Source organism: Pseudorca crassidens, chromosome 14, assembly GCF_039906515.1.
Source record: "Pseudorca crassidens isolate mPseCra1 chromosome 14, mPseCra1.hap1, whole genome shotgun sequence".
NCBI lineage: Eukaryota > Metazoa > Chordata > Mammalia > Artiodactyla > Delphinidae > Pseudorca > Pseudorca crassidens.
In genome coordinates this window covers 14,417,287-14,432,389 of record NC_090309.1, presented here as the reverse complement: position 1 = coordinate 14,432,389, position 15,103 = coordinate 14,417,287, and the positions used below count along the sequence as shown (strand labels likewise).

Below are 15,103 nucleotides of genomic sequence, written 5' to 3'. Positions count from 1 at the left end.
CACACGCACTGGTCAGTGACTCACCCTCTTGGGAATCCCAGGTTCAGAAGGTAAATCCAGGATGCAGAAGCCAACACAGACTATTTATCTAGAGAGAAGCGCCAGGTCCCACGCGAGGTAAGAAGTCTCACCCGGCATCAACCCTTTGGCTAGAAGCCCTGGAGAGAAGTCTACAGGATGGCCCAGTACAGCAGAAACTTACACAGCATTTTAAATCAACTATACTCCAATAACAACTAAAAAAAAGAGGATGGCCCAGGGTGCTGCGTTCTCTTGACACCTCTGCCAGGAAGCCGGAAAGGAGATGCAGAGGGGCCAGCATCTCCAGTTCGTGATTCTGAAAAGCAGCTGGTTAAAAATAAAACCTAAGGTGGTGCCCTTGGGAACCTGTCCAGCAGAGCATGGCCTGGCCCTGGACAGTAGCAATGATGACCAATGTCTGTGTCACATTCACGTTTCCCAACATGCTGCCCAAATACCAAGCAGGAGGCTCACCTTGGCTCCTGGGCCAGCGGAAGCTAGCAAAGCCCCCAGGGGGACCAGGGAGATGCTGAGGTGGGGGGAGCTCTGAGTCTATCTAAGCTTCTGCCTAGGGTTGCAGAGACCCAGCCCCACACAGGAGAGGCAGAGTGGGTGGAAAGAGATGGAGGAACAAGAGATAATCCTAAGATGCTTCTGAGACAACGCCCCACCTGCAGCGTCCCCAGTCAGCCCTGGAAGCTGAGCCTCCTTGTTTTCACGCGGTACTGGAGGGCTCCTCTGAACCACGACTCTCAAGGACGGAACTGAACCAAAAGGTCTGCATTCTTGGCCGCTGAGGGGATGCTGACAGCCAGTCAGAGGACTCCATGAGCAAACACTGACTTCTGCTGGGCACTGGCCACGCCTCCCTCCCTCCTCCTCAGGTGGGGCCTCAAGGCCCAGGAGGCAGGATGAGGGCCAGGTGGGCTCCTTCAAGCCGCAGGACTGGGAGCCCCAGCTCTGGGCTGAGAAGGTGAGAGAACGGGGTCTGCCAGCCTGGCTTGTGCGGGGACGTCCCTCTCCTTTCTCAGCTGCGCAGGAAGGGGCTCTGGAGGACTGGCAGGGCGCTCACCTCACCCAGGGCACTGTGCAGATTAGCTCCTAAATCCTCCCTGCAAGCCCACGAGGCAGGTGCTCTTCCCATCCCCAACCCCCTGGGGGAGGACACCTGGCTCAGACCGCTCACATCACACAAGGCCCGAGATCTCACAGCAAGTCCACGGCAGAGCCAGGATGCGAACCCAGGCCTTCACCCCTGGGTCCCCCATATAAGCAGCACTGGTGGTTTTGATCCTTCATTCTGCCCCTCCACCCTGCAGTGGCCCCTGGGAAAGATTTCCTTCCGTCCCCTTTAATGCAGTTACCCCAAAATACAAACATTTAAAATGAAAAATAGTGGGGAATTCCCTGGTGGTCCAGTAGTTAGGACTCGGTGTTTTCACTGCCAAGGACCTGGGTTCAATCCCTGGTCGGGTAACTAAGATCCTACAAGCTGTGCGTGGTCAAAAAAAAAAAAGGAAAAAAGAAAAATAGTGCAATGTCTTCTTTCTCAGCATTCGTCAAAGACCTTTCCAGACCCCAACGGGGTGAGGGAATGAAGCCCTTGGCTTTTCAAAACGATCAATTCTACTCGCCCCACCTCACGTCTCACCTAGTCAGCTATTAAACAGCCAAATTGCTCCAAAGAGCCCAGAGCGAGAATCAAAATGTAATTTTTTAAAACACCAGCATTCAAAATGGTGGTGGTAAGTGCACACACTGCTGGACTAACCTTGTTAATTTCATTGCTGTAATGATTCACTTCCTCCTTGAACTTCAGATCAATCATGTTAAAATCCCTCTGGTCTTTGCCCAGATGGGCATCCTGCCACTTCCCTCGGACCTCATCACACGATGCCACTTCTGGAAGGTTTAACGCAGCCCTGACAGCCTAGAATGAGAAAAGGACAACATCGAGGGCTGCAGCCAAGTGAGGAGGGTGTGGAGCCCAGCCAACCCTCTGCGGCAGGCAGTAGCCACCCAGGCCCTCCTCACCCGGGGCCCACAGTGGGTGGACTCCTCAATGATCCTGTGTCTCCTGACATCTGCCTTCGGCTTGACCAGAATGTCTTCCACGCCTGTGAAGTGAAACAGACAAGCCTGGATGCGACCGGGCCTGACTTCTCACCAGGCTGTGAACTTGGTGAGGTCAGGGCATGGAGCATGGTGCCACGCATGCAGGAAACACTTGGACAATGATGGTGACATTCATATCACCATTAAGAGACTGCTACCATCTCTTACGGGCTTACCATTTTACAAAGGACAAAACTTAAGGCTCGAACTTGAGCCCAGAGTTACAGTGGCAGAGAGTAAATCCAAGCCCACGTCCCAAACTTGTGCCTTAGCCACCAGCTATACTCCCTCCATTCAATAAAAACATGTTGGATGGATGGGCTAGAAGTGAAGATGACGTTTTGGGTGAAAAACTGAGTTTGAGGAAAGAAGAGAGGGAGGGAGAGGACATCCTAGTTTTGACTCCCAGGAGTCACACTGCGTAGGGCCCAGCCTATGTGGTTGTGAGAACGCGTGTGCAGGCACACACACAGACATGCTCGAGCCTGGGGGACAGGGACCACCACCGCAGGGTCCCCGTCATTGCACTGGAAGGAGGAAAGCCTGGGTCACTTCAGTTAAGCCTGTCCTTCTGGCTTCAAAGGGCTGAGGAATTCCTCACCTTGGGCAAGAAGTCTTCCCACTTTCTCTTTCAATGAACTACTTTCTGTCTACATCTGAGAGCTACTGGACTCCAAAGTCCCTCGGCCAAGGTCTGAGTGGGAAGGGAGACAAAGGCTGCACTGTTCCAAAGCGGGGCTAAGGTGGCTAGGACTCCCACATGCAAAGTCCTGGAAGCTTGAGAGCCTTTAAAGAACTTGTGTGAGCAGGAGGGGAAAGAAACTGTCCCTCTGCGAGGAAGCCACAACCATGAAAGTGGGCCCTTCCATGGGGTCAGCTCCAGACCGCCTTGCCGTCCCTCCAGCGGCCTCCGGCTGCGAGCGCTAGAAGGCACCACGGCTAGCCCGGCCTCCCCTCCGAGCTCGACGCCCAGCTTGGCCCTGCGCCCTCCCAGTCTCTCGGCACCAGATGGTCTTTGCACCTTGGCCAACTTCTCCTCGTACCATGTGCTGAGCAGAGCTGCCTGTTAGGTTTGATCCTCGTCACTGTCTGGGTGTGGGATCTTCCTCTACTTTTCGCTCTGAAAGATATTTGCTCAAGGGTGTTCATCCCAGCAATATCGTGACAACCAGGAAAGAGCTTCAACGTCTAATAACAGGAACTGGTTAAATAAGCTACGGTACATCTACACAAGTAGAAGAGTCTGTAGCCGCAGACCTGAGGATGTCGGTTTATATTTGCTCACCCAAGAGGACATTTATAAAACACATCTGCGGGCTCCCCTGGTGGCGCAGTGGTTGAGAGTCCGCCTGCCGATGCAGGGGACACAGGTTCGTGCCCCGGTCCGGGAAGATCCCACGTGCTGTGGAGCGGCTGGGCCCGAGAGCCATGGCCGCTGAGCCTGCGCGTCCGGAGCCTGTGCTCCGCAACGGGAGAGGCCACAACAGTGAGAAGCCCGCATACCGCAAAAAAAAAAAAAAAAAAAACACATCTGCACCCGGAGGGAGGGGAGCAGATTACAAAACACTAGGTCGTGTAGGATCCCCTTTTTTCTGAATGTGTTTGCACTTGGCAAGTCTAGAAAGACACACATCAAATCGACATTGGTGGTTATCCCTGGCAGTTGAATGCTGGGTGATTTTAAATTATTTTCACACCTGTACTACATTATTTTGACTTGTCCACGATTAATATAAATTATACAATTACGCAGGCCCCGCTGCAGGCCAACGAGCCAACTCCAGCTGCGGCAGGCCCACCGGCCCCACGTCTACACGGACACGGGGTCTCAGTCCCACCGCTGCTGGTCTTGTCGGCTGGACGATTCCCACGCTCACTGGGGCTCCTGTTCAGCACGCAGCCCGTCACCCACTCCTCACAGGAAACTGCCGGAGGGCTCGGACTCCGCTCTGCGCACCTGGAGACACGCTGCCCTGAATGAGCTCGGGGCACAGAAGGTATCTGCACACGTGTTTTCTTTACAAAGCCAACTTCCTGAACAGCGGGCTCTCATTTCCAGGGAGGAAACCAGAGAGTTCCTCTTCCTATCTTAGGATCACCTGACAGGTCTGCCCCAACGTGGTGTTTCCAACCTCACCTGCTGCGTCGGGAGGTGTAGGCAGCTCTGACAACAGGGAGGGCCCTAGATGGAGTGCGGAGGATTCTGCACTGGAGGATTCTGGAAGGGCACTTGCAAGAGAGAATGGAGGTGAGTGTGAGTGTGAAAACATCAGTCTCAGGGACCGAAAACCAGAAAGGGTGGGGTTGAGAAAGGGACAGAATGGAAATAGAGATGAGGGTACAGGGGGGTGTCATTCTGTGCTATGTGAAGAAACATGGGATTGGGGGGCAGGGGAAGCACTGAGAAGGAGCAAGCCTGTGAAGTGTGGCTGGTGGCCAAGTGAGGATGCCTTTGTCGAAGGAGCCCGGCTGTTCCCCTGGAGGCTGCCAGGAGAGCCGGGGAGACATGCTGGTGTGCGTGCTGGCCAGGGGAGGGGGCCCCAGGGCCACCTGCCCACACTCACCCAAAGTGAAGCCTCTGTAGAGCTGCAGGTAGGCGGTGAAGAGGCGGGCCAGGCAGGTGAGAACCTTGCCGCTGGTCTCCCCGCCATAGATCTCGTAGCAGCAGTGGACCAGGCCGTAGGCGGAGCTCCCGTAATGTGCCTTGTCCAGCACCCCGCAGAGCAGCTCCCCTTCCCTGATGATCACCTGCAGAGGGACGGCCACCAACGCTGGGTTGGAGGCAGCGCCTCCTGTGTGAGGCCCCCAACCCCACCCCATCTCGTGTCTTGTTAACCTCATTGTAACCTGCCTCAAGCCCTTGATGCAAAGAAGACTACACACACACACACACACACACACACACACACACACACACAGATATTTCAGTGTGTTCTTATGCCCCGTGCTCCCTCCACCCATCCGTACTGACTTAAAGTCAAGGATCCTTGACAAAAACCTTGTGACTGGAAATGAGAAAACCTAGCGTCTAAACTTCATAACCGTGACCTTGGCCTAGGTACTTCCTTCCTTGTACCCTGGTAATAAGAAAAACACAACCTTTTTGATATCATTTAAGACCTGAATTTGTACTTCCATAAAGTTGGTTTCAAGCATTAGCAGCTAATTCAAGGAAGGACTTCTAGTTGCACGGTGCCACACACATTAAGTATATAATCTAGGAAGGGAAAGAAGAGGGGCAGCTTGGGTTCCAAATGCGATGTGTGTTAGACCCTGTGACAAAGCACTTGTGAGCTGGGGCCGTGGGGATACTCCCCCACCAAGAGCACACAGAGGCCTTGGCAGTCTTTAGTGTGTCGCTCTCCTGCAGCAGCACCGTGCCCCCCGGGTCTGGCTGCCCTGGGGCTGCCCCCAAGGCCTGGTTCCTGAGCACAGAGCTGGGAGGTGTGAAACCTCACAGCAGCATAATGATCTTTAGCCTCTCAGGGGTCTCAGGGGAAAACACAGGGTCTGCATTTCCAAGCTTTGCTGAGTCAAGTTCAGAGGCCTTCTGCCAGAGAAGCCTTTCCATGCTGGTTATGAGTTTTATACTGAGAGTCAAATGCTAATGGTCAACTCTTACTCTTTCCAAAACCGAAGTCGACACAGTTTGGGTACAACTTCTTCCCTTCAGGCACGACTCCTCTTTCTGTGCACGTGCCTCCATTTCTCTGTCTTGATTTTAAATCAAGCTGCCTAAACCCAGGACTGGGAGACTCCAACCCACACAGCTGGGCAGCCATACCTGGGACTCGCACATGGAGTCGGGGTTAAAGCCGGGAACGGGCCGAGGAGACTCCTTCACCCAGGCCTTCCCGCCAATCTTCGCCTTTCCTGACAAGTTCAGTGGGACGTGATCCTCTGGGATTATGTTGATGAGCAGCGTGGACACAACCTGGAAAGAAAAAGAAGACAAAGCTGATGGAGGGAAGAAAAGCTGAGACGTTCCCTTTTAGGGCCCCCTGTCCCTCTTCATCCTGAAAGGCAGACAGCTCCATTCTGATGAGCTGCAGGTGAAGCAGAAAACAACAAACAAAAAAACACCACCAACAAAAAAGGGACAGTTTCTTGTCTGTGGGACAAGATCTCAGTTTTTACTTTTCTGCTTACATGACTTAGGAGGGAGGGAGTTTAGGACTGGAAACAAACACATACCACTAAGAACTTCACTTCTTCTTAGAGTGAAGAATCCCCTAGACTTGAAATCAACTTCCTGAATAGACCAAAGGAAGAAAAGGAAAATAAACTGCTGTGGGATCACAGTAGAGAAAGATTTAAATTTGTATGTGGTTAAAAACAAAAACAAAAAAAAGGAAAACAGACAGCAGGGTTGAGAGAGATGGTGGGGCTCGTAACACCGCCCTCTGCCAGGGAAAGGCAGCTCTGACACGTGAGCCCCAGGACTGAGGCAAAGGTCCAAGAACCCCGTCAGAGGCATCCTTCTCTCATTTTCAGGCCACATCAAAAGAGATGACAATTATCACATACAGTTAGTGATGTCCTCCCACAGAACAGTGCTGACTTTCTGGGGGGCACCAAGGAGGAAAGGATATACAGACTAAGAATCCAGAGTCTTCCCTCTGAAGAGCTTCACAGAGGAGGCCCGAGGTATGTGACTGAGAAGCAGGCTGCGGTGGAGCTTCGGGGATAACGGGGTGTCCCAGGGTCCACTCCATCACTGACTGGTCGTGGGCTGGGGGGCAAAGGGTTACGTTCTCTTAGCCTTAGCATTGCTCGTGTGTAGCATAGAGATGAGATCCGTTTATTCATTCAGCAATTATACATCGAGGGCTTACTCTGAGCCAGGCGCTGGGGGCGTCATGAATAAAACAGTCTGCCCTCAGTGGAGCCTCCAATCCCGAGGGGATCCACGCTTTGGAGGAAAATAAAGTGGGGAAGGAGGACCCAGAGTAGGGCAGGCGGAGAGAGTACCTGGGATTTTACACAAGACAGGCAAGGAAAGCCTCACCACGGAGGAGAAGGGAGCCCTGCAGAGGTCAGAGCATGCGTTTTGTGCAGAAGGCTTTTCGTTTGAGTGAGAAGGAAAGGTAATCGGAAAGTTTCGATCAAAGGAGCGACGTGCTCGGATATAAATTTTAGCAGGATCACCTGTTCCAAATACATTCCTGGTCTCGACTTTGAAGCTAAATAAATGCTGCAAAGAATAAGCCTCCCAAGTGACACTGACAAGAAGGATTGGCACTTTGGAAGCAGTTATTAAGGCGTCCTGAGTGGGGAGCACGTGGGAGGCTGTCTCTGCGTGAGGTCTGTCACAGGGCGCGCTGGTGATGTGACTGCTGGGCCACCCCATGGCTCCCACACAATTCACTTCTACGTAGCTAATACCAGAAATACATTTATTTGACTGGGACTAATCATGGCTACTGAAAGGCCGGGGAGTCCTTCCTCTGCCCAGTTGGGCCCATCGGTATGGCCGTCCACTCAATACACGACTGCCAGCAGGAGGCCGAGAGAGGCGATTTCACAAACAGCTGCTCCACAGAGAAGCCACATGGGGGCAGCCGTTCCTGGGGATGACCACGGGTCAGCTCCACAGAGGCCAAGGGCACGCATTCCCAAAGACACGACAGGCTGGGGGCAGGCAGACCGGTCAGACAGGCCCAGGGCTGCGGAGGGGCTGGGAGCCGCCGGCTGGCATCAACGGCTCTCTGTGTGCCTGTGCCCTACAAGGAAGTATCTATATGTGCACAGTGGGGTCGGGGCAGCTACGGGAGCAGCTGTCTTTTCACGCATGGGCTCCGGGAACCAGCGACAGCTGGCAACAGCATCGTGAAAGAAAGCAGACAACAGCCCTTGTTATCTCTCAGAAAATGACCAGGAAGGTCATGGCCCCCGTGCTTCACAAGGCTGGCACCGCCAGGAGAGGGGGTGAGGAGTAAAGGCAGGAGGGTGACTTCCCTGGGATGCTGACCACAAGCTGCACTTCAACCGCAGTGTCACATGCCCAGTTGGGACCGCCAGCTGGGCACAGTCAGGATGGAAAGTCTGAGAGAAAGGTAACATATGTATCCAACCATCTAAGGACAGGGAGATGTGACCTGCCACCTTATCTGTAAAATCAAGGGGGCAGTAAAAGCATTTCACAATCTCAATACCCTTTCATGATAAAAACACTCAACAGGCTAGGAACAGGAAGGAACATCATCGACCTAATAAAGGGGAGGCGTCAATGAAAACCCTACAGCTACCATTCTCAGCGAGCAAAGACGACGCTTTCTGCCTAAGATCAGGAACAAGAAAAGAATGTGTGCTCCCGCCACTCTATTCAACAGAGGTTCTAGCCAGGGCAATCAGGCATGGAAAGAATAAAGCTGCTTTCAGATTGGAGAGTAAGAATGAAAACTACCTCTACTTGCAGATGACATAACCTTATGTAGAGAGAACCCAAAGGAATCCACAAAAAATTATTAGAGCTACTAAATGACTTAGCAAAGCTAAAGGATTTAAGATCAACATTCAAAAATCAACCGTAGGGCTTCTCTGGTGGTGCAGTGGTTAAGAATCCGCCTGCCAATGCAGGGGACATGGGTTCAAGCCCTGGTCCGGGAAGATCCCACATGCCACAGAGCATCTAAGCCCGTGTGCCACAACTACTGAGCCTGTGCTCTAGAACCCGCGAGCCACAACTACTGAGCCTGCGTGCCACAACTACTGAAGCCTGCATGCCTAGAGCCCATGCTCTGCAACAAGAGAAGCCACTGCAATGTGAAGCCCGCGCACAGCAACGAAGAGTAGCCCCCGCTCGCTGCAACTAGAGGAAGCCTGTGTGCAGCAACAAAGACCCAACTCAGCCATAAATAAATAAACAAATAAATGTTTTTTAAAAAATCAACCATATTTCTACACATTAACAATGAACAATCTGAAAATGAAATTAGGAAAACAATTCCATGTACAATAACCTCACGAAGAATAAAATACTCAGGAATAAATTTAACCAAAGAAATCCAAAACTTGTAAGTGGAAAACAATAACATACTATTTAAAGAAATTAAAGAAGATCTAAGTAAATGGAAACATCATGGATTGGAAGACTTCATATTGTTAAGATGGCAACACTCCCCAAATTGATCTACAGATCAATGCAATCCCTATTAAAATTCCAACTGCCAGTTTTACACAAGTGACAAGCTGACCCTACAATTCATATGGAAATGCAAGGCACCCCAAATAGCTAAAACAATCTCGAAAAAGAACAAAGCTGGAGGACTCACATTTCCAGATTTTAAAACTTATTTCAAAGCTACAGTAATCAGGACATGATATTGGCATAAAAATAGACATACTGATTAATAGACTAGAATTGAGAGTCTAAAAATAAACCCATACACCTGTGGTTAACTGATTTTTAACAAGGGTGCTAAGAACATTCAATGGAGAAAGAATAGTCTTGTCAACAAATGGTGCCAAGACAACTGTGTTATCTACTGGCAAAAGAATGAAGCTGGACCCCTACCTCACACCACATAGAAAAATTAACTCAAAATGGATCAAAGACCTACATGTAAGGGCTAAAACCATAAAACTCTTAGATGGAAACACAGCTGTAAATCTGTGTACCCTTGGATTAGGCAACATATTCTCAGATGTGACACCAAAAGCACAGGCAACAAAAGAAAAAGTCAATAAATAGGACTTCATCAAAATTAATATTTGTGTGTTGAAGGGCACTATCAAGAAAGTGAAAAAACAACCCATATAATAGTACAAAATATTTGTGTCATATATGTGATACAGATCTAAGAGCAACAATATATAAAGAACTGTTAGAACTCAACAATTAAAAAGACGAACAACCCAATTAATAAATGGGCAGAGAGCTTGAATAGACATGTCTCAAAGAAGATATTATAAATGGCCAGTAAGCATATGAAAAGATGCTCAATATTTTTAATCATTAGGGAAAGGTAAATGAAAACCACAACGAAACACGACTTTGCACCCACTAAGATGGCCATTGAAAAAACAAAAGACAAATAAGTGCTAGTGTGGATGTGGAGAAATTGGAACCTTCATACATTGCTGGTGGAAATGTAAAATTGTATAGCTGCTTTGGAAAAACGTTTGGTAGTTCCTCAAAAATGTTAAACATAGAATTACCATATGACCCAGAAATTTCACTCATAGCTATATATTCAAGAGAATTGAAAGTACACATTCATAAAAAACTGGTGCACGAATACTCAATGCAGCCTTATTTATAACAGCCGAAAAGTGGAAACGAGCCAAATATTCCATTTATCAACTGACAAATGAATAAACAAAATGTGGTATAACCATACAATGGAATACTATTCAGCCATGAAAAGGAATGAGGTACTGTTCATGCTATGACATGGATGAATCTTGAAGACATTATGTTAAGTAAAAGTAACAAGCCACAAAAGCATACCTAACTTGTATGATACCATGTATATGAAATGTCCAAAACAGGCAAATCAACAGAGACAGAAAGTGATTACCAGGGAATGGGGGAAGGAGGAATCAGGGCTGACTGCCAATAGGTACTGAGTTTCTTTTGGGGGTTATGGAATTGTTCTGGAATTAGTGGTGATGATTGTACAACATAAAGAATACACCGAAAAAAAATCACTGAATTATATTATATATACTGAATTATATACCAAAAATGGTAACTTTTCTGGTAAGTATGAATTACATTTCAATAAAAAAAACAAGGATTCCGGACAAGATGATTCGAGGTCCTTACCTACACTAATATTCTAGAAGCGCATAATTTACTTTCTGGTCATAAACTATGCTAGGGAGGAAAGATCATACCTGCAACATTCTTTTAAACTGTGAAGGGAGGCAAAATCTACAAGAATTATAATTATTTATTATTTAAATTATTTATATGAAGCCTGTATTGAACTTTAAAAAATGTTCTAAAAATTAAATGGACTTCTTTTTAAAAAATGTTTTGAAATGTGTATACCCTTTAAGCCAGCAATCACAATTCTAGGAATTCATTTAAAATATATACCAACGAAAAGTACACTAGTATAGATATAAGTGGGTGTCCACCACAGCACTGTTCAGAATAGTAAAAAACCAGGCGACGATCTACATGTCTGCCAATAGGAAATTCCCTGGCGGTCCAGAGGTTAGGACTCAGCGCTCTCACTGCCAGGGCCCTGGATTCGATCCCTGGTCAGGGAACTAAGATCCCACAAGCCACTCAGCGTGGCCAAAAACAAAACAAAACGAAAAAATCACCACAACAAAAAAACTGGACACTCATTAAATGTCTGCCAATAGAGAGACAGTTAAATCAATTATATATATCCATATTGTTGGGTACAACACAGAATGGGTTAAGAAGAATGAAGTCAGTCTACATGTACAGACACAGAATGAACCCCATGATACATCATTAAGTGAACTAAATATGTCACAAAGCAATTACAAGAAAGGTTCTGTCAACCTAGCACATGAAAACAGTTAAATAAACTTCATGCTATATTTGGAGTGTGTTAGGGTGGTTCAAATTAAAAATACAAACTGCCTGAAATAATGAGATTCCCTTTGGAGGACCTGGTGGCTCAATTAAAGTAAGCTCTCTTACAGACCAGTTAAAATTGAGGTTGACGTGCCTGAGGATGAGGTAAGTGCATGCCTCAGGCACCAGAATATCATGGATAAAGAAGTGGTCTTAAATACAAGCTCAAAATTGAATGTCAAATTTAACCATGGTTCATGGTTCTCCTGAGTAGGTATAATATGATTCCATTTTTATTTCTTCTCTATGAGAGTATGCACATACATGAAGAATGGGATCGGACAGAGAGGAAATTTTTCCTTTTTCCTTTCATATTACTGTCTCTTTATTTATTTTTATAAATTTATTTATTTTATTTATTATTTTTGGTTGCATTGGGTCTTCGTTGCTGCTGCGGGCTTTCTCTGGTTGTGGAGAGCGGGGGCTACCCTTTGTTGTGGCGTGCGGGCTTCTCATTGCAGTGGCTTCTCTTGTTGCGGAGCACGGGCTCTAGGCGCGTGGGCTTCAGTAGCTGTGGCTCGCCGGCTCTAGAGCACAGGCTCAGTAGTTGTGGCAAACGGGCTTAGCTGCTCCGCGGCGTGTGGGATCTTCCCGGACCAGGGCTCGAAGCTGTGTCCCCTGCATTGGCAGGTGGATTCTTAACCACTGCTCCACCAAGGAAGCCCTACTGTCTCTTTATTTAACGAAAAACTTACGTTACTTCTATAGTTAGAAAGAATTTAAAGGGCAGAGATCTAATAAATGAACTCAGCAAGGTTGCTGAATCAAGGACAATATACAAAAATTAACTGTATTTCTATATACCAACCATAAACAATTAGGAAATTTAAAACATAATATTGGGCTTCCCTGGTGGCGCGGTGGTTGAGAGTCCGCCTGCCGATGCAGGGAACACGGGATCGTGCCTCGGTCCAGGAAGATCCCACATGCCGCGGAGCGGCCTAGGTCCGTGAGCCATGGCCACTGAGCCTGTGCGTCCAGAGCCTGTGCTCTGCAACGGGAGAGGCCACAACAGTGAGAGGCCCGCGTACCGCAAAAAAAAAAAAAAAAAAAAACAAAAAACCCCACAAAAAACCCCCCATAATATCATCTGTAATAGCAAAACCTAGGAATGAATCTAATGAAAGATGAACAAGACTTTTATGTCACTGAAACACATACTGTGTTCATAATTTGGAAGATTCAACCCTGGAATGTAATCTCAAAAGAACTCCTGGCAGGTACTTTTTTGCAGAAATATACAAGATGACTTTGAAATTTATATGGAAATTCACAGGGCCAAGAATATTCAAGATAGTCATGAAGAAGAACAAAGTTGGAAACTTTTACTATCGAAAATCAAAACTTACTATAAAGCTACAATAATTAAGACAGTGTGGTATTGGTGCAATGGGATCAAACTAATCAATGGAACTGAAATGAGTCCAGGAGTACAACTACACATATACAATTAGTTGATTTACAACACAGGAGATACTAAAGAGCTGAGGAAAAACAATGGTCTTTTCATCAACGATGTTGTATCAACTGGATACTCCTATGGGAAGGAAATGAATCCTGACCCCTTCCTCACATCAACAACATCCACAAAATTCAACTCCAGGCAGACAGTAGACCTAAGCATGAATGGGCAAACAATAAAGCTGCTTACCAATGATACAAGGAAATACCTTAATGACCCTGGGGCAGCCAAGTAGTTTTTATACAGGATTAGCCATAAAAGGCAAAGCCTGGTGAATTATATTACATAAAGAACTTCTGATCATTAGAAAACAGCATTAAGTGAAAGGGCAAAAAGGCCAGCCATCAAGCAGAAGGTATCTGTAATACACATATCTGGCAATGGACTTACACTAGAATGTATTTCTAAAACTCTTACCTAGTAATAAGAGAATGGCATAGACTAAAAAAAAGGCAAAAGACTTGAACAGGCACTTCACAAAAGATGAGATCCCAGTGGCCATAAGCATATGAAGAGGTGCTCAACCTCACTTGTCATTAGGAAATGTAAATTAAAACCACAATAAGACACCACTCCACACCCATTTCAATGGCTAAATTTACAGATGAGGGTAAAAACAAAAAATAAAAGACACCCAAACGAAATGGAACAATAATATGAAGTTCTGCTGAGAATAAGGAGTAACTGGAACTCTCATGCCCTGCTGGTAGAGGTGTAAATTGCTACAAGCACTTTGGAAACCTGTTTATTAAACTATTTATTAAAGTTGAAGGTAGATCTTATGACTCAGCAATTTGATTCCTTGGCATTTAGTCATCAGAATGCATATATATGCTCAGCAAAAGACATGTACAAGAATGTCATCGTAGCCCTATTTGTAATAGCCAAATGAAGACGATCGAAGACAACCCAAATGTCCATCAACGGTAAAATGGACAAATATATAACGGTATATTCATATAATATAATACCACACATCAACAAAAGTGAATAAACTACCACCATATGTGATGACATGAGTGACTCACACAAAGATATGATTTACTCTATGATCCCATTTTTGTAAAGTTCAAGAAAAGACAAAACTTACCTGTAGTGCTAGAAGTCAGGTGAGTGGCTACCTTTGGGGAGGGGCAGAAATTGAGAGGGGCCTGGAAGGGTCTTCTGGGGGTGTTGGTGATATTCTACTTTCTGATCTAGGTGACGACTTACGTATTCACTTTGGGAACACTCATTGAGCTCTATATGCTCGAGATCTGCAGTGACGGGCAAAGCTTCTTCCTTTACATGCTCTCTCATTTTCAACAAATGGTGAGAGACCTCCGATTCTTAGGTGGAAAGAAAACCACTCGAGAGGCTGTATAAAATGCCCTGGAGAAATAGCCTAACACTTAATTTTCTAGGGCAGTACAAATAAATTTCCCAAGCTAAGTTGCTTATTTCCTGATTCAAAACATGGCTTTTCTCTGTAGAATCAGACTGAGTCACTAACAAATTCTTGTGCAGTACAGTCACTCTTCCCCTTTTCATCTATTTGCAAAGAAATAACAGCCTGTACCAACCTCTCAAAAAACACTGAAAAATCTCAACTGCAACAGAAATAAAACCTGGGCCTATTTTCCAATTCGATTTCATTATAAAATAAGCATAGGCCAGACATGTTAAACAGTGAAAAAGAAATTATTCCTAACACAAACCAAATTACTCTATCACTTTGATCTTTTTTATGTCAAAGTTTTTGCTCATATACATTTTTAACACGTTCCAACTGTGATTACACATAGAACTGTGTAGTCTATTTCTTCTTTCAACATTATGTCAGAGAATTTTCCAGACGGTTACATAACTTTTTAAAACCACTATTTTAAACAACTACATAATATCTTAACAAATGGATGTCCCACAATTTACTTAGCCCCAGTGCTGGGTACCTAGGTTTTTCT

The 15,103-nt window shown here is 46.5% G+C and overlaps 1 protein-coding gene across 2 annotated transcripts in view; it reads right to left on the bottom strand.

The window, feature by feature from the left end:
* The window catches only part of POLR1A (RNA polymerase I subunit A), a 76,674-nt gene that overhangs the window by 21,306 nt on the left and 40,265 nt on the right, over positions 1-15,103 (bottom strand). For both annotated transcript variants that reach the window (XM_067704485.1, XM_067704486.1), the window contains exons 15-18: positions 5,921-6,070; positions 4,701-4,884; positions 2,056-2,138; positions 1,793-1,951 (exon numbers count right to left, since the gene is read on the bottom strand). In XM_067704485.1, coding sequence (XP_067560586.1) covers positions 1,793-1,951; positions 2,056-2,138; positions 4,701-4,884; positions 5,921-6,070 — 576 coding nt within the window. The remainder of the gene's footprint in view (positions 1-1,792; positions 1,952-2,055; positions 2,139-4,700; positions 4,885-5,920; positions 6,071-15,103) is intronic.